We start from the raw sequence: 26,392 nt of genomic DNA on the forward strand, positions 1-26,392 counted from the left end.
ATGTCTGAAATAGCTCATAAAACATTCTTGGACTGTGAAACTTTCATTTTCAAATTTAAAGCTTTTCAGTTAAAATGTTTCTGTGCAGAGTCAATTAACTGAATGTTTGTTTTTTAAAACCTGAAAATATATTTTAGATTATCCCTTTTATCTCCTTGCAGTTGATGGATTGATGCTTAAGGTACATTTTCTATCTTTTGTCCAATCTAATTTTAAATGTCCAAACAATGTGTTTCCACCACATCCCTCGAAAACTATTCTTCTGCCTAGTATATTTTCTTTAATTTCATCCTACTTAAACTTCCTTATTATGCCTCCTTTGAATCACATTAAACATTTTTTCCATCCTCGATATTAACATCCTTTAATGTTTAGACTGCTGCATCCTCCTCCCTTGTTCATCCATGAACAAAGCTCTCCATGGCACTGCTTATGCCATTTGATCAGGAGATAAATCCATGTGATTAAGAAGCTATTTGTAAAAAAAAATTGAAGTCTAACTTGCTACCAGATAATTTTTGGTGTGTCACTTCTTGGCCAGTTGATCATAGTGTCAGATGCTTATTTCAAATTTCCTATCATTTCAAATATTTTCTTTCCATTTCTATATATATAGTATTGTTAGGTGAGACTTTACAGCAAAGCTTAAAGGAAAATCCAGTCCTACTAGTGTCAAACACACATGGTGTTTTACAGGTATAAATTGAAGCAAGGCACTAGCCCTGAGGGACTTACGGTATAACTCATACAGATAATTCATTGAGCACACATTGGATCATGAGTGGAAGGCAGTAATGGGATGACAATAAGGAAAGTTGGGAGAATACATTTAATACATTACATGTGACAATCATTTAGTTGTCTTGTCTCATTAGCTACTTACAAAACATACAAAATTAAAAGTTTAACAATATGCGTTCAGACAGTGGACATGCCTGATTGGAGTGTCTTGTTAAGATGCTGTTTGTGATAAGCTTGGAAGTCCATTCAAAGATTCCAAGAGATTTGATCAGATAGTCAACTTGGATGTATACTCAAACTCATACATACCATCTAAAGTTAAGACTCTGAATATCAAAACACCTACCTGAGTGTTATGACCTGAGGGTTAATTTCCTGGATCAGTTCTTGCGTGATGCTGATTTAGCTTCCTCCAGGTATCTGTTTGATAGTTTGTACTTCAGATGATAAAAGCAATAATTTTTTGTTTCTCATTAGTGCACTGGGTACATAGAACTGATGTTGGATTTGGGATTTACTGGAAGTAATTTTCCTTGTTGTATATTTTGCAAAGACCCAGAAAATAGATGAACTTCAGTCTAAGAAGCACCTAGAATTGATTCTTGTGTCCAACTGATTTGTAACTGCCTATTGTAGATGTGGTTCCAGCACTGTTCTGAAGAACTGCAGGGTGTTCTCTGTCCCCTTAACTGCTGCCTTGGAAGCAACTCACACTTGGTTCTTTCTCAGCAGCAGCTATTGTGCTCTTTCTTCCTTTCTAGTGGAGGAAATTGAACAGATGAACAGTTTGTTCCAACAAAAGCAGCGAGAGTTGGTACTGGCTGTGTCAAAGGTAGAGGAACTTTCCAGACAACTGGAGATGCTGAAAAATGGCCGAATTGATGGTTACCATGACAACCAGTCTGCTGTAGCTGAGCTTGACCGACTGTACAAGGAGCTGCAGGTAATGGCAAATCTGTTTTGCAAATGAGAACTCCCAATAATGGTTAAAAGTTGGTAGGTCCTCTTCTTGCCGTGGAAATAGAGCACATTTCCATTCCTTCAAAAGTCATAGAGCTGCATGAGAGAGAGGTAGCCTTTTCAGTATTGTGAGGGCAGCATATCTATCCTATTCTAGATAACAAGTGGAATATACTATATAGAACAGGTTGTATATATTGTACAAGCAAAATTGACTAATCAACATATTGTTAGGAAAAGAAGGAAAAAGTAACCCCAATTTGTGTGCATGACTTTTACCTTTTAGAATTCTGTTATTTCCTTAAGTGTCTTTGTCCTGAATGCTGATCTGGTTTTTTTTTTTTTTTTTTTTTTTTTTTTTTTTGTTTATTTTTGTTCCTGGTTTGTTTCCCCCACTGCTTGAATATATTCAGTTAAGGAACAAACTGAACCAGGAGCAGAATGCCAAGCTGCAGCAACAGAGGGAGTGTTTAAACAAGCGCAATTCAGAAGTGGCAGTTATGGATAAGCGTGTTAATGAGCTGAGAGATCGACTGTGGAAGAAGAAGGCAGCACTGCAACAGAAGGAGAATGTGCCGGTAAGTGCTGGATAGTTCCTAATAATCCTGTTTAGTCTGCTGCCCAAACAGTCTTGGGTCAAGTCCCTTCTTGTGGGGGAAGGCTGTTCAGATGCTACACTGTTCTGTTCTCTTTGGTGGTGGTAGTCTTGTATTAGTGTTCTTCATATTACATTGGTGTTAATCTATTTAGAGTTCATGGACAAGAGCTCTTTTTGTGCTGCCTTTAGGTTTTTCAGATAGCCTTGTTTTATTACAGAGCTAACATATCTACTTGGACTATTGGGGAGAAAAAAGTAGCTTTATTTTTAATAAGAGAATGCAGTTGCTTTTTGCACCATTTTTCCTGACTCCTGGTTCAAATGGTCTGTGGTGTGTATTGTTGTTGTTATTAAATTATTTTTACTTTCGTTCTTTATTTTAGATTTCTTCAGATGGGAATCCACCCCAGCAAGTGGTATCTGCCCCAAGTCGAGTGGCCGCGGTAGGTCCTTATATCCAGTCCTCTACTATGCCACGCATTGCCTCCAGGCCTGAACTTCTGGTGAAACCTGCATTTCTGGATGGGACTCCAACCTTACAGGCACCCGATGGTCCACTGAAAACACAAACCCTGCCAAACATGAGAGCTGCGGGTGTTTCTCAGGCTAAAGCTCCTGGTGGTAATTTATCTAATTCTAAGTTTATATTAAATTTCTTCCACAGAGTTGTTTTTTTTTTGTTTGTTTTTTTAAACTTTCATCATCTTCTAATCAGTCTAATGTCTTTACATTGGTACCTCCAAACAGTATTATAATGAGATACAAGACTAAAATGCAGCAGAGTAATTTTTATCTGGAAGTACCAGGAAGGTATCTTTCTACCTACCTTCTCTGGTGGTTGAAACCTTAATTATTAAAGGTAGTATTTAGTCTATTATAAAAACCAGATATGTTAGACAGAAGTTTATTCCCCCTTCCCCTCCCAAGTTATAATAAATCCTCTAACCAGGAAGTTGAGTTTCTGTTAATAACAAATACAACACAATAGACATTGAAAGATTTTTTTTTTTTCCTTAAACTCCATAATGCTTTCTAAGTTTTAGAGGTTGTTAGCAATTCTGCTGTCATTACAGAGAAGGAGATCAATTCCAACTCTCTGTATTCTAGTAGAGTGGTGGGAATCCTGAAGATGTTATACTCAGTCACCAAGCAATCCAAGATCCTTTATCGTGCGTTTTGAGAATAAAACTTGTAACACTAGCTAATGCTTTACCATAAATGTTCAGTCATTGAAGGGGCAGGGGAGAAACAGTCTGGCCTTTGGTGGCAGATTGGTATCTAAGGAACCAGAATTTGATTTCTGATAATTGTTTCTCCTTATGGTGAAAGAGGAGTGTTAGTGGGTTTGACGTGTACATTCCATGTAATTCTTGCCATGAGATGCGGTTTGATTGGCTGGAGGCAAAGCAGTGTGGAAACTTCGGGAGATGTGAAAACATCCTCTGTGCTTTCACGGGGACACAAGACCTTTGAGAGACAAATGCATAAAAGAACCACAATATATTACAAAAGGGGGAAAGAGGTTGAATTGTGCAGTACTTAATGCTCCTCTTCTCTTCCTCCTGCCTCCTCCCCCCCCCCCAAACATCACTAATATTTAAGAAATAGTCATTGCACAGAAATGGTGCAAGTGACCTTCACTGCTCGGTAAATATTTTGGAAGTAGAGACTAAAACTGTTGGAGTGGACCTCAGGCCTTGGTGTAATAGGGGCACTCATCTTTTGAGTGCCTCCTGCTGCTATGTGTGGTACTGCAGTCCTCTTTTCCTGCTCCTGGCATCCCCTGTTAAGTTGTCAATGTCACTTTGAGGGGTCTGCAGTACCTTGGTCCTCTGGCCAGGTCACACGATCAAAATGAACCTCCTCTGGTGTAATGGAAGTCCAACAAATTATCTACCCTCTCCTGGTTCTTCAGCCCCAGCTCTGGGCTCTTTAAATTCAACCCTTTGCGTGGCCTTCCAAATGAGTCTTGTCCCTTTCGGTGGGTTTACACCGCTTCACCAGTGGGGGAACCCGGGCCTGACCACTACTCTGGACTTCCACCCTTGGACCGTATAAACAGCAGCCAAATATCGCTGACTTCAATTCACTGTTGCTATTTCCCTGGGCCTTTTCTCACCTGGCCCCTTTATCTTCACCCCTTATTTTAGGATTAAAGTTCTCAGATCCTTTTGCTCCCAGCTTTAAGCAAATGCAGCCAGAACCAAACTCTGGTTGTCCTGCAAGCTCGTTTGGCCAGAAAGGAGCACTCTGCCTTGTCTTTCTGGTCCCAGCAAGGAACTGACCCACTAAGACCATGCAGTTCCATTTATCTGAGCCTGCTGGGCTCTGATTTGTCTGCTTTCATGCAGCCTCTAGGGAAGCCTGGAGCACTCACTTTGGCTACTCCTTTTCTGAGACTGTGGTGTAGGACCACAGGGCCTCCAGTAGGAGGCCACAAAGGGTCTGGTACACCCATCACACTTGGTCAGAGTGAAACCTAAATGTTAGTCACTGGGGTTAGTGGTGTACTGTGAGTCTCTGGTGCCCGGGGGCCAAACCTACATTTGTGCCCCCCTTCTGTCTCCCCTCCCCCCCGCAGGGCAGGAGGGGTCCCGGCGTCTCCTCAGGACAGCTGGGGGGGCGTGGAGGTCTACCTGCAGGGAAGGCAGGTCTATACCTGCGGAGGTGGGGGGAGCAAATGCAGGCTTGGCTCCACTGCCCCCACTCCCCGCACTTACTGACCATGCTGCACCGCCTCTCCTGCTCCAGCCCGGCGCTGGCTCAGATGGGGGTCGCCTCACCCCCTGGCCTGAGGGTGGAGGGGGTGCGGGCTGGGCTGGGCCGGGCATTCATGATGCGCGGGGGTGGGTGCAGGAGTGGGAGCAGCTGCCCGTCAGCTTCCTGTGCCCCCTGCCCGTCGTGAATGGCTGGCCTGGCGCCCCACACTTACCTACTTATCCAGCCCTCCAGCTCAGTGCTGGCTCGAACAGTGTGGCTTCACCTCTTGGCCAGGGTGGGACTTGGTGCCCCACCACAGGACCACACCTGGGGGCCTGCCCACCCCCCTCGCCCGCCTTTTCGGTACACCACTGACTGGTGTTCTCTGTTCTGTGTCCCTCTTCGATTCCCTTCTGTTGAACTTAAGACCTTGCTCCTGCCCCTGTTTTCTCATTTATTGTCCCGCATAATCAGTGGTTCCATGGCCCCTCGCTCGATTGAAGGGGAATGAATGGGCTTTTAATTTTAGACCTCAAGTAGGCTGCTAACCTTGCTCTCTGTCATGCTATGCTGCTTCTGCAGGAGATTGACTCAAACTAGTTATACCTTTTCTCTAGCATGCATGGTCATAGTCATGGTTACCCAGAAGTACAACTTCTGATCTTTTGTTCAGGACAAAATTTGTCTTAAGTTTGTCCTCTGACATTAATATTTGAACTGGAATTCTACTACATTAGAAGGATGTTATCTTGCCAATTATACTGATCACTCTTTACTTTTCTTCTACAATATTGAAACTAAAAACAAGATTGATGCATCAGCTTAATTGTTTTTGAAACAGACTTTATATCTGCTCCAGTGAATTTAAAGATCATCCCTCTCTAATTCAGTGCCTGTGTGTGGATGGAACATATGGGTGATTTTTCTGCTGTTTTGGCTGTCACTAACTGACTTTACTACTGCTTTAATGCATCATATTTTTATTTAGTTTGCATTAAATTTTTTCTTCCCACCACCATTTCATTGTTTTACAGATTATATTTTATTAGCCAAGGAAAGTTTCCTATCAACCAGGAGTAGGCCAGTGAAAACAAGCAGTCTAGGGGATTTTGACTAAAAACCGTTACAATCCCAAAATGCAGGCAAATGCTGACATTAGTGAGCTTCGCTGCTCTGGGAAATGTATAAAAGTTGTCTTAATTTTTTATGTTGAAATTAGAGGCAAAATGTTTCCCAGCCTGGCAATGGATTCTTAAAATGTGAGAAATCTAGAGTGATATTTCTCTTAAATTCTAAATTATATGCTGGATGAATCTCATTTAATCTAGGGTCTAATTAACAATGGTCAATAAATGAAAATAGTTTTAGTTAAAACTGCTTTTTTCTTTCCTCCATCTACATGGTAGGCCCTACAATCCCAGGTTCAAAATCTCCATCTGCCCCTGAATGGAGTAATTCAAATGCAGACAACTTTATTAGCCAAGGACCAGTCTCTACTTCAACAAAAGGAAATCTGACTAATGAAGGGCAAGGTGAGTACTTATTTGTCTTGTTAAAGTTGTGTTTTATTCCTATTTCCTAATCTATATGCTGGTGAGAACCCAGTTAATGACAAACGTTTACTTACAATTTGAGTTGATGCCTGTAATTCACTTTAGTAATAGAACTGAAGACAGTAGCTTTGCCACAGTAATTTACTGGTGATGGATTTTGTTTTTAAAGCTCCTTATTTTGGATGGCGTTATTACAATAGAGAATATTGCCTACAGACCTGGTCTGGTTTGGTTTGCCTCTTATCGTGTACAACTTCTCTTGGGGTCTTTAACGTATGGCAGAGGGGGTAGGATTATATAAAATCTTCCCTATACAAGTTCACTCTTCTGTCACTGTATAGAATGGTCCTCTTATTCATGCAAATAGATTTCAGATATTTGCCTTCATTCTGCCTTTCCTCTCCTTCAGATGGTGATGTGGAGACTTTACTGCGAGAGAAAGAGAAGAAAGTGCGTCCTTTCTCAATGTTTGATTCTGTGGATCAGTCCACTGGAGTGCCAGCATTGGGCTTGCTGAGGAAAAATCAGAGCAGTGAAGACCTCCTGCGAGATGCTCAGGTATGCAGAAAAAAATAGTAGTTCTCTTTTAGTTGTGCTTTCATTTTCCTGCATTCTAGGATATCCTTCTATTAATGATAGATGCAAAGTTTCACAAACTCTGCCATAAAAAATTGTGAAAGGGCTGTGGTTCTTTTATGGGAATTCTAGAGGAAGGGAATTGTAGGCTTCTAATGTGAGTAGGTAGCTCTCAAAATCAACTACTGAGTATTTATATATTGATCATGTGCAAGTAGTTGTGCTATTCACATTTGTTTTCATGCCATCAATATTTCCTTGCTAAGATGCTATACAGAACAAATGTTTTAAAACACAGCATTTAGGTTTGAGTATCTGTTTATAATCTATTAACACAACTTGGTAGCATCCCTCAGATTTTAAATAAATCACAGCAGGATTCCGTAATCTGTGACTAAAAATTTAAGTGCTATATGTGAAAACAGAGAGGATGCAAGAAATTAATTCTAACTTTTATATCATGTATGGAAATATCCCATCTAGCCTTACTGTGATTCCCCATAATTTGATCACTTTTTAACAGACCTTTCCAACCACCAGATATTTAAGATTTTCTGTAGCCAATTCAGAGATTGTGTAGAACAACTGAAATTATCATTCAAAACTTTGTATTTTGTGCATTCTTATGAATAACAATAGAGATCATAAACAGCACTGCAGAAATAATCACATCTATAGCTATTGTGCTGTCTATGCAGTCTTTCTCACCAGATCTGCTAGAACATCCTTTTTAATACACAGTGCTAGATTAGATTTTCATTAATTCAGCTATATTTTTGTCTTGCAGATTGCTAATAAAAATGTGACGAAAGTACCACCGCCTGTTCCCACTAAACCAAAACAGATAAACTTGCCTTACTTTGGTCAAGCCAGTCAGCTGCCGCCTTCTGATACTAAGCCTGATGGAAATTCACAGAAGCTCCCTTTGGCTATTGTAACTCTGGGGAACAAACAGAAGTCAGCAGCCCAGCAGCCACCGCATACTTCCCAGCAGATCCAGCAACGGATCTCTGTGCCTCCCGGTGGTACCTCCACTAGCCAGGACCAAATTCTTTCCTCATCCAAACAAGAGAGCCCACCTGCAGCAGCTGTGAGACCTTTCACCCCTCAGCCGTCCAAAGAAACCCCACTTCCACCATTTCGAAAGCCACAGACTGTGGCTGCGAGTTCAATATACAGCATGTACACGCAGCAGCAGACTCCTGGGAAGAACTTTCAGCAGGCAGTGCAGAGTGCATTGACAAGGGCACAGACCAGAGGCCCACACTTCTCAAGCAGTAAGGATTTAGATGTCTTTCACTTTCCTTTGTATCAAATAGTGGCATGCCACTAAAAATACCCCATGGGAACTGTAATGTGTATGTCACTTTCTTGGGAACCAAGAGGGATATGGAAGCTATAAGTTAATAATAATAAAGGTCAGAGTTGTAGCAGAGAGAACAATAGTGAAGTGCACAGTATCAACTCCTGATTTTTGTTACACAAGCATCTTTATCTGTAACTGTCCTCTTATCCTGGTCTCTAAAACAATACCTTTCTTCTAATATTCGGGGAAGGGGTATTCAATATCTGTAGGATATCTGGCTTCTAGCAAGTTCAAAAGGATACAATTATTCTAGCTTCTCACTGTAGCTCACACACTTGTTTTTGTTGGTTAAATACTTAGTTTTCTCTTTCTTTCTAAATTGCTCATCAGTGTATGGCAAGCCTGTGATTGCTGGAGCCAGTGCACAGAATCAGCCACAGCAGCCAGAGAACGTCTACTCAAATAGCCAAGGCAAGCCAGTCAGTCCAGAGCCCGAAATGGAGACCATGGCTTCTGCCCATGAGAATCATGAAACTGAACGAATTCCTCGCCCGCTCAGCCCAACCAAACTGTTGCCTTTCTTATCCAACCCTTACCGAAATCAGAGTGATGCTGATTTGGAGGCCCTAAGGAAGAAGCTGTCTAATGCACCAAGGCCACTGAAGAAGCGCAGCTCTATTACTGAGCCAGAAGGCCCTAATGGGCCTAATATTCAGAAGCTTTTGTATCAGAGAACCACTCTGGCTGCCATGGAGACTATTTCAACCCCATCATATCCATCTAAACAGACCTCAGCATCTGCCAGTCCTGAAAGCCCAACAGAAATCCAGAACCCTTATCTAAGCACAGAATCTGAGAAAGAAGTGGTTCCTTCCACACCTGAACCAGCCATCACTGAGGAAGCAGTAAACGCAAGCACAGATCAGAACGAAGTGCCACTGCCTTCAGCAGGGCTAGATAGTGTGCCTGAGGCAACATCAGACAGCGATGCACCTGTGCAGCCTGAAATGGAAGAACAAAGTGTAGAGTCATCCGAATCACTGGAAGTATATCTGGAGGAATATCCTCCATACCCACCACCTCCTTATCCATCAGGAGAACCAGAGGGATTGGGGGATGACTCATTCAGTATGCGACCCCCTGAAGTCACTGGACAGTTTTCTTTACCTCCTGTAAGTACCAGCACCTCCTAGTAAGCCTAAGATTTGTTTACTTGATGGATCATTTTAGGTTTCACCAATAGAAGCTGTGCCCTGGACAGTGTAGTAGGTTGTAGACAATTCCTATCATCATGTGGAAGAATACTCACCTAAACAGGGTGAGAGATCCGTCTGTCAGTTTCCAGTCTAGCTCTATTGATATCCTGTTTTCGTAAAGTAATTTCTGTGGTTAAAATTTTCAAATAGCACTCAACACAGAACAAATCTAGAGTTGGTTCTGCTTAGGGTTTGTAAACAGGGTTCTCTCATCATAAATCTTTCCATTTCATTCAAATCTAATTCCGTTTTAAAGAGAGGTAATAAAATTGTGGTTTTGAAATGGTAAATGTTTTTTGAAATCTGTATTCACATTTATTATTGATACTTGGTGGAGACTAATATGCTTAGTCCTGGATCATGTTGTGTATTGGAAGTGCACTATCTAAGCAACTTATTTGGTGCTAAAGGCTATTGTTTGTTAGCTTTCATTCTAAAATTGGCATCAGCTACTTGCATCCATTATACTGAAGTTTAGTTGTTTTTATGATTCTCTAGAACTTGAATTCCAACTAATTAACAACCATCAGTGCAGGTTACATCAAGATGGAGTCCATATAAGTTAATGGTGCCACTTATGAGCTACTAAAAGAAACAGTAAGAAAGTGAGACGACAAAACATGCCTCACAACCACTAGATTTAGAAAAGAAATGTTGAATATTTTCTGGTCCTCAGAGCTTTGTCAGAACCTGCAACAAACACTATAAACATACAGAAGAGGTTGGTGTACAAAAGTGGGATTCCACCAAGTCAGATGGAAAACAGAGGAGCTAATAGCTTTCAGTCAAGTTCTCTTTCAGTCTTCTGATGTTGCATGGAATACCAGTTACATTCTCCTTCCCCTCACCCCCTTTAAAATGAAACAAAACTTGCAGGTGTGACAAATTTGAACAGTCAGGATTTCCCAAATCAGTTCAGTTGATCACTTTTGAGGCCATTTTGAACATGTTCTGGAAGCTTTTCTCTTTGCAGTACTGATTCTAGAATAATGTGAAGAAATGAGTCAAGAAGTTGAGTCCACATTAGGATATTTGGTGGGGTTTTTTTTGTTTTTTTTTTTTTTTTTTTTTTTGACAACCTGTTTACTTATTTAAAAATCCTGGCTTTTTGTAATCCTGTACTTCTCTGGAAATTTCAGAGTAATGTCATTTTACTTGCAGATTATAGATTGGTTCTCTTCATCTGCTGAATGTTTCTTTTGTTTCTGTATTTTTAAATGAACAGAAGCCAACATGACTCACTTCTGTTTACATCTTTTGCAATGACATCTGTCAGTAGAAATTTGCATACATGAATACATTTATTGCTGCTGTACATGCATCTGGGGATATCGCTGTTTTAATGTGTGCACATTCTCAACAATAGAGTGTTGGGTTTAAAATAAGTATTTGTACAGTCAAAAAAATTTTCCAACACAGCTGTAAGAATGTTAACTTAAACCTAAATTTGATTCTACAAAATCCCTCTAAAACTTTCTTTAATGTAGCCAGCTGACTTGCTTCCATAATTCCTATTTCAACTACCGAGTCTTTAATAATTTGTTGAAATCCAAAAGGACTATAACTTATACCAGTGTTAAAAATATATGCCTCATGGAATCCCAATTTTTCATCCTCCTAGTTAGTTTTTGACAGATTAATGGTAAAATGCTTTGAATACAAAAATGAACTCATTTTGCCTTGTTAGTATTTATACTGAATATTTGTTTGCTTTTGGTTTTATGATTTTGCTATGTTAGGACCATGGGAATTGGTTTAATAGAGTGGACCATAAGTCCAGTATCTAATCTCCATTAGTGGCTCTTATCTGAGGGAGGCAGAAATCTCCTTCCCATTATGTATCTAACTGTGCAGTGCTGTACAGGAATAGTGGTGGTGCTGCTGGGAAACCTTAAGTCTAGATATCATGTACTGCCTCGGTCACAAGTGTCTACCATTGTTCTCAATGTATCAGTTTTGTGTTCTTGTTCCACCTAGGCAAGAATTCTTACCACCTGTATTCTATTTCCCAGGGGAAGAGGACGAACTTACGTAAAACTGGCTCTGACAGGATCGCCCATGGAATGAGAGTGAAATTCAACCCCCTTGCATTGCTTTTAGATTCATCTTTAGAAGGAGAATTTGACCTTGTGCAGAGAATCATTTATGAGGTAAAAATATTATAAGAGAAGGAATTTAATTTAAAGTTTAAATTTTAAACTGAAAAAATTACAGCTAGAGCAATTTATGTTCTTTGACACTTAATGTTGAAGAGATGGTAATGGGTCTATAAGAGATGGTCCCACTTATGGGTCACTTCAGATGGCAACATAACACTGTGGATAAGTCTTTTTGGGGAAAATTTTTGCTGTGTTGTCTTAGTATTTCTTGATCTCTTCTGCCATTATGTAATCTATAATGTATCAAATGACTTGATAACACACAAGTAGGCCTCTACCAATTCTCCATTTCTATCCTTTTGTGGTTCTAAGTACAAATCACTTTGATCTTGCTTACATTTCAATATGAAGTATTCAGGAATCCTGATTCCCAATTCTCAAAGATTTCCATGCCATCCCTCTATAAAATTAGCTCTGATCAATTCTCTAACTTTGGTTTTTACTAAATTATCTGGACGCTACAAATATTCCTGTAAACCATTTTCAGTGTTGAACTGTTACAGTGAATTTGAGTTAAGTGTACATGTGAGACTTTTGTGGGGATTTGTATTCATTTAGTTGCTGCTTATGGCTCATATCCCTCACAGAAATTTCACTTGTAAGTAATCTTTCAAAATAAGATGACAGTCTATCCTTTTTTATATATGGTGCCATTGGTTAATAGTGTTGTAGACACAACCATTTGAATGTGAATGGCTTCTTTTTCTGTGCCCTGTAGGTTGAAGATCCCAGCCTGCCCAATGATGAAGGAATTACGGCACTTCACAATGCCGTGTGTGCTGGTCACACCGAGATTGTAAAGTTTCTGGTACAGTTTGGTGTGAATGTAAATGCTGCAGATAGTGATGGCTGGTAAGGACAGTCTTCAGTTTCCTTTTAGAGTTATTAGTGTGAAAACTCATTGCGAAAGAACAGCTCCTTCTGGGCTGCCCTGAATTAATCTGATGTTAGGTGTCTGAGTTTGACTCTCCAGCTCAGCATCCTGCTTCTTGCCCAGCAGGCGGAAGCCCGAAGCATTCCCTCCATGAAGCTTCCGGTTCTGGGCTGGTGGGATTTCAACTGTTGCAGCAGCAAGGTGGTCTTAATGGAATAATAGAGCTTTAGAATCACTCACTCCTGTCTAAACAAAGTGCTGGAATATTACAGAACTAATTAACGATGCTTTTCCTGCTGGAGAACCTGGTTGTGCAGAAGCAATTCCTGGTGAGGTGTCAAGTAGGCATAGAGACAGGGTGAAAATGTGGCCTGTCAGTGAAGCCCTGCTAGATCAGTTTTCCTCACCCAGTTAGGCCACCACCTTGTGTAGGACAAAGGAGGAAGAAGGGCGTAAGCTATAATGGGGGGACGGAAAATCCTGAGGTGGAAGAGGAGGTGGTTCAAAAAGATCCTGCCAACAGTGCTTCTGAGTTACAGTCAGTAGATATAGTAGTGCTATACTTAATGTAGAAAACTTGTTCTTATTTCTTTTTTGTTTGAAAATGAATATTTGAATCCCACTGCTGTGGACACAATTGGCGAGTGTGCTCTTCTAGTGAACATTGCATGCTTCTTTTAAAACATTTTGCTAAAGCAGCTTATTGTCTGAGGCTTTGTTTGCCTAAATTTCAAATGTCCCCTACAAAAGTGAAAGCCCTACATCTTATACTCACTCTCCCATGCCTGGGGTGGGCATTAGCCTTGCAAACTCTTGTCAGTCCTCTACTTGAGTGACTGTTAAAAAAACAAACAAACAAAAACTTACTCGTATCAGACTCTGAAGACTATTTTAGGGGAGAAGAATTTTTTGCTAGTAAAGGCCCATGTGAAGGCTGCTGGCTTTATCATTATATCAAAGGTGCCTAGAACCCAGGATAGTTAATCAAAATGTACAAAATAAAATAATTAGGACCAATGGAAGGCAGGACTTTGTACTTGGGTGAGCCATGCCCCAATGTTAGTTGTCTATGTCCTTGAGGCATGAATTCAGTAGGATTCTTGAGATGGCTTTACTTGACTTAATGAATTCTTGTAATTTGATGGAGCAGAAAATTAGCATGATTAAAAATTATACTTCCCTATTGGTCTTTAGGCACTGGCAGTTGTGCTGCACCCACCTGCAGGCAACTTGATGTCATCTGGGAAATAGGGAATAGGAATTCATTGTTTCACACCAGTGCAACATCTACAGCTCGATCCTGGCTAAAAGCAGTCTGCCCCAAGAAGTCAATGCGTGTGTCTATACTGCATCTGGGAGTGAGCCTCCTAACCCAGGTCCACAGACTTGTTGAATAGAAACAGCTGTGAAGACATTGCTTTGACACTGTGGGTCAGGCTCTGAAGACCCCTTTCCCCACCCAGGCTTCAGAGCCTGAGCTCCAGCCTCAACCACTATATCTATTCTGCTATTTTTAGTACGCCAGTGTGAGCCCCCCTAGCACAAGTCTGTCTGCCCAGGCTGGGCAGCTAACTTCCAGATGCACTGTAGACATACCCAATAGGCATCGCTGTCAGTAACACACCTGAAAAGATATCTTGAACCTAATAATCACTTTTCCTCTTCCCAATTTGTAGGACTCCTTTACACTGTGCAGCATCTTGCAATAATGTCCAGGTGTGCAAATTCCTAGTAGAATCAGGTGCTGCTGTGTTTGCCATGACCTACAGTGACATGCAGACGGCCGCAGACAAATGTGAAGAAATGGAAGAAGGCTACACGCAGTGCTCTCAGTTTCTGTATGGTATGTGCTAAGAGTTCAGTTCTGAAAAATATCAGCTGCTCCCTAGAGCCTTTCAATATGTTTTTTAGTTCAATTGCTGAAGTGCGGTTATCTTGAAATGAGCGAGACACATTGAGCAGAGGGATACCTTGATTTAATTGGAGAAGCTAACTGAATGAGTTCGCCCAATGGGAAAAGTCTCCAAAGACCAATAGGAAAAGTCCACCTGAATTCACCAATGTGTGCTAACTGAAGTGGGTACTGAATTCTCCTCCTTGGGCTGTTAACAGTTGCTGAAAGGCAATTGTGTGGTGCCTTTCAACTGTTATATTAGAAATGCGTATCGGAAGCAAGAAAGTTGTTGCCAAGTTTCTGATCAGTCAGAGGTTTTGTGCTCTACACTTGATGATTCTGTACTGTTTCCTGTATTCGGTTACCACATAATTACAGTGCAGGATTTTTTTAAGTCCTGTTCAGACAGTAAGGCTAGAGAGTAGCTGTTCTAAAGTACAGCAATCTTCGTATTTTCTGCACTCTCCACAATATGGGAAGTACATTGATCATTGAGGATCCCAAGCTTTTTTATCACATTAGTGTTGGAAGTTCATTCTCTCTTGTACCATGTCTATTTATCAGTTAGGTAGTTGACTGTCTTTTTAGAAAGGGGGTGGTGTGTGGGGGGAAGGAGGTGAGCGACAGCGGCAGGTGAAGGGCTTGAGTGACGGTAAATATATAGCTTTTTAGTTACCGTAGAACAAGTAGCTCATTGGCAGTAGTTTGTACAAACTTCTGTAAGTTGCTTAGCCAGTTGTCTCAAAGTTCCATGTCTAGTCAGCTGTCCTCGTTGGATTGTGACTTGGTTCCAAATATAAAGGTATTCTTTTGAAAGTAGGAAATCCACCTAAGTAGGATTTAACGGTCCTTTTCAGACAGGCCTCAGGGTGACCAGTCTATAGTTACAATATAGGTCACTGTCTGTTTTTACAGATTGAAACTAGCATCTTTAAGCAAGGAGTAGGACACCTTACGTATTTGATGTCTGGTTATTTCTGGATTTCAGAACTTATTTATATGACTGTTTCTGGTCATCCACAGCTATGATAGTAAGTTCATAGACTGGGAAAATCTGATTCCTGGTTTCAAAGAGTGAGTTCAGAATGTTTGTTCCCTTTGCATTTTCATACGCTGCTATTTTAAAGAATGGATGTTGAATTGAAATCTGTCCCTCTGAACGCCACAGTAGAGTGAGCACAGGAGCTGCATGTAAACTGGATGGATGCACTTAGTGTACTAGATAGCAGCAAAGCAGTTAATGTATAGTCCTGAATAATATTCACCTAATCCCTTTTTAGCAGCAAAGAAAATACAATACTTGTAAAGCTGCTTCAGCATATCTAGCCAACTTTAATTTAATCCAGGCTGAAGGACTAGAGGCTTAAAGCAGAGATATGATATTACTCATGCTTGTAATCTTATCCACATTGAGATTTGCTGGCTTTACCATCTTCATTTTAAGAGTGATATTTACAAACGGATAAACTGGGGGTGGAGGGGGAAGCAATTAAACTCATGTCCATCTGATCCCCATGCTCCTTCCCAGGTCATGTGATCTCTCTCATCAGCTGCTTCACCAGTCCTACCTGGGGGAACTTAGTTACCCAGAATTCCATCTTTTAAAGGGCTAGCAGCCTCAAAAGGCACTCTGGTTATTCCTGTTCAAACGCTGCAGGAAGCAATGGCTCTTTACATAAGCATTAATAAGAGGATGGTTCAGTATTCTCCATGCATTCTGCTTCCTGTCTCTGGACACTAGAAGGGATGTGTTGACTGACTGAAACTTCGCATAACCTGGATTGTTTTTCTTTAATGTTGAAATTAGTCTCCTCTGGCACCCTTTGTTTTTGACTAGTTGGAATCTGGTTGTCTTGTTACAAAGACAGCAGCATTTACATTAAGCACGCCTAATCGCTGTATGGAAGTGGGGAAGGAAGTGATACTTTCAGGGTTCCACAGCTTCCACCTGAGCTCTTTTGCCAAACCAGAAGACGTTGGGTCACCTAGCAGCATGTTAAGGTTGCTGCATTACCAAAAATGCTTTGGATTCCTTCATTTTGGCAGGCAGGAGGTATGCACACCACATCAACTAATACAATTCTGTAAAAGGGAGAGGAGCTAGGATTTGTCCTTTTAGAATAAATAAGAGCTCAGCATACACAGTGTGCTTACTCCAAATTAAAATTCTCCTTTTGGTTTCCAGGCTGGAAGTGGAGGAATGTAAACTGGCGGAGCTTTTGAAAATGTCTGTAGCTAAAAACTAAATATGCTAACTCATGATAATACCAATATGCAAACCCTAAATAACAGCTGTAATTAGCACAGATTTGTCCAACATACTATGAAGAAGCAATTTAAGTAATTAATTTTATCTAAATCTAGATAAAATTAGTGGTGAAAATTTAGGAACTGCTGGGATGCGTGTATGTTTATATAAACAAAACCAGCAGTTACTTAAAGATAAAACAGATAGGGGGTAGCTATATGCTTTAGGCAGAGGGTAGATCATGAGTCTACAAATCAGGTGGCCTTCTATTCTTAGCTCTGAAATTAAGTGACATTGGAGAAAATTACTTAATCTCTCAGTACCTTCATTTTTTTTCTCTCTAGTGGGGATGATAGTGCTTACTTGAATACCGTTTTTACTTTGCTGTTGCTAAATAAAAACATTTTTATTTGCAACAAGAAGAATCACTCTTTAAAAACAGCAGTTGGTATTTCTGCATTTCTTGCACATAACTCACTTGATAAGAAGCCAGAACACTGCAGTAACATTTGTGTTTACCTTTAGTAATAAACAAGTAATTTTTACAATACGCCCATTGTTTGGGCTTTCCTACTCTATCTAGCTAGTTCATCTTGAGCATAGGGTAAATAGAGTACGTGTGTTTGAAACTGCCTGAAGTTTTCTAATGTCTCTTACTCCTTTAATAGTTTTCAGAAATGCATTATTTGTTTGCTGATGATTAGGTAGTTAGTCATGATTCATATCAATTTCATATGCACATCCCTTATGTGCCTGTCAGGAATAACTGTTGTACCATATATAAGTGGCTTTGACATTGAGATTCAGATTAGGTTAAGCTGCTTTGTTTTGTCTTTCATGCTCCAGGAGTGCAGGAGAAAATGGGGATAATGAACAAAGGGGTGATCTATGCACTCTGGGATTATGAAGCACAGAATAATGATGAGTTGTCCATGAAAGAGGGAGACTGTATGACAGTACTACGCCGGGAAGATGAAGAAGAAATTGAGTGGTGGTGGGCACGGTTAAATGACAAGGAAGGATACGTACCACGCAACCTGCTTGGGGTGAGTTGTTCTTGATACTTAGTCTTTTAACCATTGAAATACGAACTACATGTATAGAAAAGCAGTCACACAACCAAAATGCCAGTGTTGGATTCCACACAGATGTACAATCTTGTCTTGCCAGTTCAAAAAAGATAATTACTAATTTTCAACTGAACATATGATGTGTACTTGAAGCTCCATTTTGACCAAAGGCTTTTCCATTGCAGTGGGGAAAGCAAGAGTTTGTGTTTTCTTTTCCAGATAATGATACTTTCTAGAACAAGGCATTTTAAATACAACCATTGTATTAAGCATAGTCAGCTGCAAATCTAACACTTGGTTTAAGGGTGTAATATACTTCTGGTCCCATGAAGATGACCAAGGTGAGCTATCAGCCCTCCTGCCTATATTCTGGATGTGCATGTTGCCGCTTCCCCTCAGATTATCCCTGGAGCGATCTCAGAGGATGGGACACACCAGATTATTCTACAGTTAAAATGGTTCCAGTATAGAGAGAGAGATCATGCTGTCAAAAAAAGCAAGACCTATAACTATCTTACTGTCCTCCTTGTATTATTCAGTTACCATCAACTGTCATGAAATCACTTGTGCTAGAAGTAGAAGAAAACAAATGACAATTTTCTATAGACTGAAATGTCAGTACATTTTTTGTAATCCATACACTGAGAACTGAAGCCTTGCAGCATGCAATTGGATAAATATTGTTCTAGTTAAAAAATGGCAGGTTGATGAGATTGAGCTGTTGATCCTGAGATGTGATACGCACATTTGCCTCCTGTAGATCAGAGTTGCCTCCATTCTTATTAAGTCTTGGCCTTCTAGGTTAAGTCGTTTCCCCAAATGTATTGTATATTTTGGAGATGGAAAAATAGTTAGCAGAATTCTCTGCTGGTGCAGCAGTTGTTGGATTTCTGTGGTATGCTTCAATGTATACATGTTAAAGTGAGTGGTGCTGGTGATTTCACTCCACTCTGCTCTGCCACTATTTTTAAAACACTTGTTAATGGGGAAATGGGGCAGTTCTCTTTTGAAACATATTTTCCCTTCTCTGCCTTCTCCCTCAAACATCCAGATTCCCAGAAAACTGCAGCAGATGGACACTTGCATCTCTTTATTTAAAACTTCTCCTCATTAAGCTTTTCAGACATGTCCAGTATCCTTGCTGCAGGAGATAATCCGTCAGTGTTGGCAGAACCTCTTAACTGCTCTGAATTCCAGCTGATTGATGCTTTAAAGAGGCTGTCCCTCTTTCCTCATACAGATAATCCATGCACACAAGCTGGTTACAATTTCCAGGGCTAGTTTCACAAACAGATTTAAATGAAGACTGGATTCCTATGTCTTATAACATTTTAAATTAAAGTCTTCCTGACATACCTCTGCTGCTTGGTCTAGGAGTTCGCTTCCAGTCATTTCTCAAGCGGCATCAACACCTTAGAATCTGCAGGCTGTGTCTGTGGCATACAGCCATAAATGAAAACTCTGGTTCTTATTGGATTTCCCATAGACTGCCTTCACTGTCCAAAAAAAAGTGTTTTACACGGCGATAGCTGTTTTGATGTAAATCTTAATGGATAAAAAGCATCGATAACTTTTACCTCAGTGTAGCGAGTCCAGGTCAATTCTAAATACCGACTGGGCTTTACTTTGACTAACTACATTCAGGTTAACCATTCTAGCACCTGGTCTCCACTAGGCTCTTACAGAGAGATGGCTATCTTGGTGTAAAAATGCAGTTCTTTCTATTTGAAGACTAATAGCCACAGAGAGAGAGAGGTTCTGGAGTACAGTGTAACTAATGTTGCTGATCCATCTACCCTTTGCTTTAATACCAATATGAATGGCTCTTCATATTATACAAGCACATGGCAAAACACTCTTGCCAAATAGTGTTTCAACAAAACAGTTGGGGGATTTAATTTCTTGGTGGTGGTGATGGTGTTCCCTTCCTACCATCCCATTCACTGTTTAAAATGGGCTAAAGGAGTGGAGGATTTTATTTCAGCTATTAATGAAACAGAGGTGAATCAGAGGGGACGGAAGGAAACTTCATTTTTTTCCCCTTTTTTCTGGTGTGTTTTTGAGGAGTTGAAGGGGCGTGGGTGTGGGATAGAGAAAGATCTCCCCTAGCCTCTACAAAAGCTAAAGAGCAGGCTAAAAAGGGTTGGTCTGGTGCCCATATATGTTGCTCCTAATTTGTCTTCAGAAGATCACTGAAGGAAAGGCATGACACTCATCCTTTCCTCAGGATCTGTGTACTCAGCAGGAGAAGCAGAGTGAAACTGAGCAGGATTGTCTCATTTTCACTCTACCACCCTGGCCAATACTTCTTGTGAAACCCTGCACATTAGCTACAGCTCAGGAACATTCTTGGGTCTGGAAAAGGAAAGAAAGAAGGTAGCAATAAACCTTTGTAAGCTTGTTAGCTGTTATGAGCCTAACCACAGTGGAATTCCTGTGTCAGCTTCTCTGGAACGACTAAAAGACACAGCATTAAACGTGATGGCCATTACATTTTTGGTGCTGTCTATTCAATCTTCAGTTGATTAAGTATTCATAGCTAAATGTTCCTTCATTAGCTTCTGAAAAGGAAGTCCTTGGAGAGTGGATACACCTATGGCATTGTCTGAAACTCATGCTCAGGCACTTAGCTCAGAGAAAGATATTCAGTGGTTTGACACATTTTCTGATCTGTATGCTATCACAGCTGCTTTCCCCTTTGAGGTTAAATACATTCAGTGATTCTAGGATAAATGATTATCTGCCTCAATACTTTTTCTGCAAGATTATTCTTGCCAGCCATGTTTATGGCCAAGCTGTGTAAAAACTCTGCTGAATCCCTTGTGAATGGGATAATACTGGCTATAAGTCTTCCAACTATAATTTATAATCTAGATGCTGACTAGGACTATGCAAAATGGATACTCTTTTTGCAGTGTCAGATTTGTAATGTATTCGACCTATTGATAAATTTAATATCTGACTTCACATGTCAGCTAATGGTGAAAAATGACCAAATGGATTTGAGAATTCTGGTGGGTAACTGTCTGCAGTTTTTCTCTTCAGAAGTATTTACTGACTGAAGGAACTTCCTGTATTCAGACACTAAGACATTATTTGATATATATGGATACGTGATTGGTTTGGATTGTGAAAGATCTTAAATGTTAGACTGTTTCGGGCCCTGGCATTTAAAGGGCTGTTAACCTGAATAACTTGTTGACCAAAATCCACTGATCAAAGCTGGAAAAATTTCATACTGACTGTGTCCTCACAGGACCAGACACTTCCGGCTGCCCCAAATTGGTAGAGGTATCTATAACATATATGGGTAGATTTTCAGATTAACTGTTGCCAGTCAAAGGCTGTTTGATATGCATTGAGATGAATGAAATGTAATAGACACAAGACTCCAACCTCTTTTTGTTTCTAAAATAAAATAGAAATACCTTCTGATGCTCACTTCACCATAGGGATCACTTAAATCTCAAAACTTTCTTTGTTGCATGTAGGCTGTTGTACAATAGCTTATCTGAATAGGGCTGAATGTTCCTAACAGTTTAGATAATTTAGAATTGCTTGCCTTTCAGTTTATTGCTTTTGACATTAATATTACTGTGCTACTGTGTTGTCATAATTGATACATCCCTGTGGTATTTTTATGGTTGCCTTAAGAATTAAAAAAATACCTTGCAATTGCTTAATTTGTTTTTTTAGTTGCCTCTGTGGGAATTTTATCTAGGTACTCCGTCATTGAAGTATATATTTAGAAGTATATAATTAGACTCCGATGGCTCTTGCTAATCATGATAGAAATACTTGTCTACATTTACTTTAAGAGTTTTTATGGCCCTTTAAACCTTTTAACTTTTTAAAAATCTTTTTTTTCCCCTTTCTTCCCCCTGTCCCTCCACAGCTGTACCCAAGAATTAAACCAAGGCAAAGAAGCTTGGCATGAAATTGCACAGAAACCCGAGTTATGAAGTTCTAATCAAGGGTGATTTATCACTTCTATAAAAGAAATAATTCATTTTGTGTTAGTTCCAATTTCATAAGACTTTTTTCAATAACAATGTACCATGAAAGCAATGAAGTATGTGCTTGAAAACAAATGAAGGATCCGTGTATTCCCAAATGGAGGAGGGAATTCCACAAGTTGAAATACTGCTTACAAGCAAATGGGAGTGTGCTACATCTGGGCTAAGCAAGCCTAACATTCAACTAGTATCTACTCTGCTTTTCTCAGTAGCACATATGTACCCAGGAGCAGAAGTTTTTTATTTTTTTTATTTCCCGCATGAAATGCAATGAACTTTTCAGTGACAAATTGGGGGGAGTCAAATTCGTGTTCCACACAACTGGCTTTCTCCAAATCTGTCTTTGGCTTTGTTCCTAGTGGAGATCAGTCATCTGAACTGTCCACACACTACCCGAAAGCACATTTATGTAAGCAGAGTATTTGTTAAAGTAGCTGAGTTAAAGTTATGAAGATAAAATAGTATGTCTAACAGTGAAGAACTTCTGACCAGTCCATTGAGCAATAACTATGCTGTAGCATCTTAGGAATTCCTTGTATTCGAAATACTATGTGCTATATCAGAGGTAATGTAGTTTTAGAATCTCGTTTTTACAAAAAATAAATTCCTGTATTTATTGTCTTTTGTAACTTGAAAATTAAGCATAGAAACTTTCTGTAGACTTTACAACTCACAAACTTTGTTATAATCATATATGTTTTTATTTTTTGTTAATTGTGATATGATTAAAATGTTGTCTCCTCTTAAGTTTTAACTCTTTGGTATTTAGTGTCAAACTCTGTGTCTGACATCTTCTGAATTAGCACATCATGAGAAATCTCAACCTGCTATCCAGATACAAAAACACACAAACATCCTGGTATATGCCAATTTTCAATTACTACAGTATTAGTGTAGAAAACATTCTCTGACTTATAATTCTCTGACTTATAATTTGCATCTTAAAAATAACTTTCTGCACCCGCTGTGCAAGCTGTATCCGTTATTAGCTCTAGGAATAACATGAAGGTTATAGGCGAGTACTAGATCTGTTTAATTTCATGGAATTACTCTATACAAATATATTTTTAAATGGAAACCTTTTATATCAGAATTACTTCTAACTAGCTTTTTCCACCAGGATAATCTTATAGGGGTTGGCGATATTACTGTACTATCATAGCTTTGTTAAAGAGATGTCAGTAAAACTATGAGGATTGAGGATCAATAATCTTCCCTTGTAGAAAAGGAGTCTGTGAGGTCAGGACTTTCATGGACAATCTAGACTACAGTCTACAATTATAAACTGAAAAAGCGTTCTCTGGTAACACTGCACTGAGATATTTTTAAGAACCTCTTTCTACTGCAGCTTGGGGTTTGGGAATTGTTCTGTAAATGGCTTTGTAAATGTGTGATCTGTCACTGGATCTGGTTCACTGAAAGGGTTTGTCAGACTGACGTGAGCATGTAGAACTGGATCACTCAGGGGACTGGCAGTGGGCAAAAGTGCTTATCAACTCTGGTGTAGGTTGGTAATGATGTCTAGTAACCATTTAACTATTTTGAGCAATAAGCATAGTTGCTCAAACCAGTGAGCAGATGTGTGCCTGTATGCTGAACAAGATGCAAGCAATAAGGGAAGCCCTGCTGGAATCCCTGTAGCGGGAATTTCAATAATTGAACCTGGTGGTCACCGGGTCTGAGTTGCTGCTGCCAGGCCCTTGCTAAATAAAGAGGCATGCTGTTGCCCAACTGAAAAGACACATCAGCACAAGAGGCTTTTTAGCAGGAAAGACATGCTCACCAGTGAAGCAAAGACTCTACTGCCCCACAATGTCTCAGCAAGTCTAGGAGATGATACTAAGTGCAACTTGCTCTTCAAATTGAAATCTGTTAGTTTGTTGTTTCACACTTTTAAGAGGGGGGTATACATGTATTGCATAATATTTGGTAATTTCATGCTTTTGGGGTGCAGTGTAGTATTTCTCAGATTTTATAGAAGCCTTTCCTGCATCTCAACTGTCAGCATTGCTTTCTACAGCAGACTTCAAAGAACACGTAACATTGGATTAACCAACAAATACACAGCATCCTGCATTACATAGAAAATGTGTTGTGATGAGCCTCAATTTAGTGCAAACCATCCCCACCCCTCCAAATTATTCTGTTAACACTTGGGGCCTTATGCCACCCAACTGCTACCCATTACAACGAAGCACCTTCTAGCTGGGCTTAGCCTGTTTATTTCCATTGTTGCCTTCATTTTTCCAAACTACTTATTTAAATGTCGTGTGTTACAAAATTAATGTAATGAACGTAAGGTTATGGGGTTTTTAATTTTCATAATCCAGAACCAATGATGTTCCCTCCCATACATGGTAGCACTTGTTTCTGCTTGAAACCTGTGGTTGCTGATGCAGATCTCACTGGTAGCAGTCCTCTTCCATGTGGATCAAATGTCTGACTAGTAGGATCTTGTCCTTTCTTAGGTGTATGGTTTTCCTGCTGGTCAAACTGCCACATAACTACTTGATCCAAAACTTCAAAGCATGTTTAACCCAAAGAATGCTGTAGTTTGCCTATATGAAACGGGATTGCCACCACGTCTAAGGGCTAGAGAGACTGCAATAATCCAGTTTATTCATTGTGTTGCCTATTTAAAAGGGAACATTGCTTTAATTTCAAAAGGCATAGTACTTCTAATAGACAGGTGAAAACGGGAAGGGCCATGGGCCCCGTACGGCCTTCTCTGTTCAGACCTTCAACTTCTCATTTAAATAAAATGACCATTACTCCCCAGCAGTTTAAAAATGCCAGTGAATTACAAACTTCATTTTAAAATAAATTTCTTCTAAGTTACAGTGAAAACTGTATTCTTTGGAATAGTTGCATTTAACTGCACTTTAAATATCTTCCTGCTTAAATAAAATAAGACTGCAAGCTTTTGTGTTGTTGGAGTTTTGGTCTTGCTGGTATTTCATCATATTCTGCCCATCCCCTCCTACACACTAGTTTAAACATCTCTATTTATAAACAAGAGGAACAGGTCAATATTGGGATACAGTGGAGATTGAGGGGGGGAAGGTTCTTGCAAGTTTGAAAATTTTTGCATTATCTTGATTCCATGAGAAGTCTTCAGCTGAGGTCAGTTGTTGCTTCAAATGCTAGTAAAGCACAGCCACTGTTGGGGGAGGGGAAGGAAAAACATGAGTTAGAAAGGCTATTCTTTCTTCTGCAATACATAAAGCACACAAAGGAACTTAATGCAAATTTAGCAGAATGACATGTTATAGATCAACAACTGCCTGAGAGGAGGAGGTCTGGACAAAAACATATTTAGTGTAAAGAAGGAAAATCTATATTTCTAAAGAAGATACTGTGGGATGTTTCCTGAATGGCTTACATTTATAGACTTGTTTAGGTTACAAATGCCTATGCAATGTAGAACAAATGTATAGTTGAATCCTTAGGCACTGAAGTGCCTGAACTGTTCATGTAACATAAGGTCTGAATTGTAAACACCTTTTTATAATTAAGCAACTTCAACTATTCTCTTGTAGTTATGTAACCTGATTATGTTAACAGAAGCTAACTCTACTCCAAGTATCATTCAGCTTACTGGGAGCATTATTAGCTTAACTCATACAGTGAGGGCTTGTCTCTGCAGGGACATAAAGTAGAGTTAACTAAAGCTGGTTAAGTGCATTAAACCCATGGTCACACTCATTCAGAAGTAAAGTGGCCTTAGTTTGCATTAGCTGAGCCCCCTTTGAAGGAGGATGGAATTGGTAGAGGAAAAAATTGTAAGATGGGGGCAGGGGAGGACTTTGTGGGAAGGTGGAATGCACAAGGATGGAATAATGAGAAAATAGGAGGAAAAATAGGCAGGCTGCAACTGAAATTCATCCCAATAAAATATAAGATTATTTAATTGGAAGAGGTCAATATGAGGAGGTAAAGTGTAATATAAGTGGATGAGAGAGAGAGATTAAAGGTCAATCACATGCATAAAGAACTAAGCACACGATACCAAAATCTTACTTGTGCTTTGATTCCCAACATTGCATGAAACTGGCATACTACAGAGTGCGTCAACAATCCCAAATATATAGATCCAGTACTACCAGGGGAAACGGCTTTTAGATCTGAATCAGCATTTTTCTCCAAAACCATGTCAGTAAGCTGCAGACCTGTGCTGTTGAACCTGAGCAGACTTATTAACTTACAGTGTTAAGGTTCATCTCCACTGTTCCATTTTTCTGAACATCCAATTTCTTAAATATTTCTGTCAGGAAGGAAAGAGAAATAAGATGTGCATATAAAGAAAACAGTGGGAATTGGAATCTGAATTATCCCTTTGTCTCGACTATGAATGTTTGTCTCAGATTTAAAGGGTCAAATGTAGGGTTCATGAAAACAAACATTTACAAAGCCAAACCAAGAGAAATGCCATAAAAGAAGG

The 26,392-nt window shown here is 39.8% G+C and overlaps 2 protein-coding genes across 2 annotated transcripts in view; one reads left to right on the plus strand and one right to left on the minus strand.

The window, feature by feature from the left end:
- The window catches only part of TP53BP2 (tumor protein p53 binding protein 2), a 59,313-nt gene extending 36,608 nt beyond the window's left edge, over nucleotides 1-22,705 (plus strand). The window contains exons 7-18 of the mRNA XM_067564889.1: nucleotides 1,503-1,684; nucleotides 2,115-2,279; nucleotides 2,683-2,920; nucleotides 6,406-6,531; nucleotides 6,962-7,110; nucleotides 7,916-8,405; nucleotides 8,825-9,606; nucleotides 11,703-11,840; nucleotides 12,568-12,701; nucleotides 14,400-14,566; nucleotides 17,712-17,911; nucleotides 21,831-22,705. Coding sequence (XP_067420990.1) covers nucleotides 1,503-1,684; nucleotides 2,115-2,279; nucleotides 2,683-2,920; nucleotides 6,406-6,531; nucleotides 6,962-7,110; nucleotides 7,916-8,405; nucleotides 8,825-9,606; nucleotides 11,703-11,840; nucleotides 12,568-12,701; nucleotides 14,400-14,566; nucleotides 17,712-17,911; nucleotides 21,831-21,872 — 2,813 coding nt within the window. The 3' untranslated portion in view covers nucleotides 21,873-22,705. The remainder of the gene's footprint in view (nucleotides 1-1,502; nucleotides 1,685-2,114; nucleotides 2,280-2,682; nucleotides 2,921-6,405; nucleotides 6,532-6,961; nucleotides 7,111-7,915; nucleotides 8,406-8,824; nucleotides 9,607-11,702; nucleotides 11,841-12,567; nucleotides 12,702-14,399; nucleotides 14,567-17,711; nucleotides 17,912-21,830) is intronic.
- Nucleotides 22,706-23,795: 1,090 nt separating this feature from the next.
- The window catches only part of CAPN2 (calpain 2), a 48,075-nt gene continuing 45,478 nt past the window's right edge, over nucleotides 23,796-26,392 (minus strand). The window contains exons 20-21 of the mRNA XM_067564890.1: nucleotides 26,157-26,215; nucleotides 23,796-25,111 (exon numbers count right to left, since the gene is read on the minus strand). Coding sequence (XP_067420991.1) covers nucleotides 25,088-25,111; nucleotides 26,157-26,215 — 83 coding nt within the window. The 3' untranslated portion in view covers nucleotides 23,796-25,087. The remainder of the gene's footprint in view (nucleotides 25,112-26,156; nucleotides 26,216-26,392) is intronic.

Source organism: Emydura macquarii, unplaced genomic scaffold (assembly GCF_026122565.2).
Source record: "Emydura macquarii macquarii isolate MOO-44397 ecotype Brisbane River unplaced genomic scaffold, CSIRO-AGI_Emac_v2 contig_2676, whole genome shotgun sequence".
Taxonomy (NCBI): domain Eukaryota; kingdom Metazoa; phylum Chordata; order Testudines; family Chelidae; genus Emydura; species Emydura macquarii.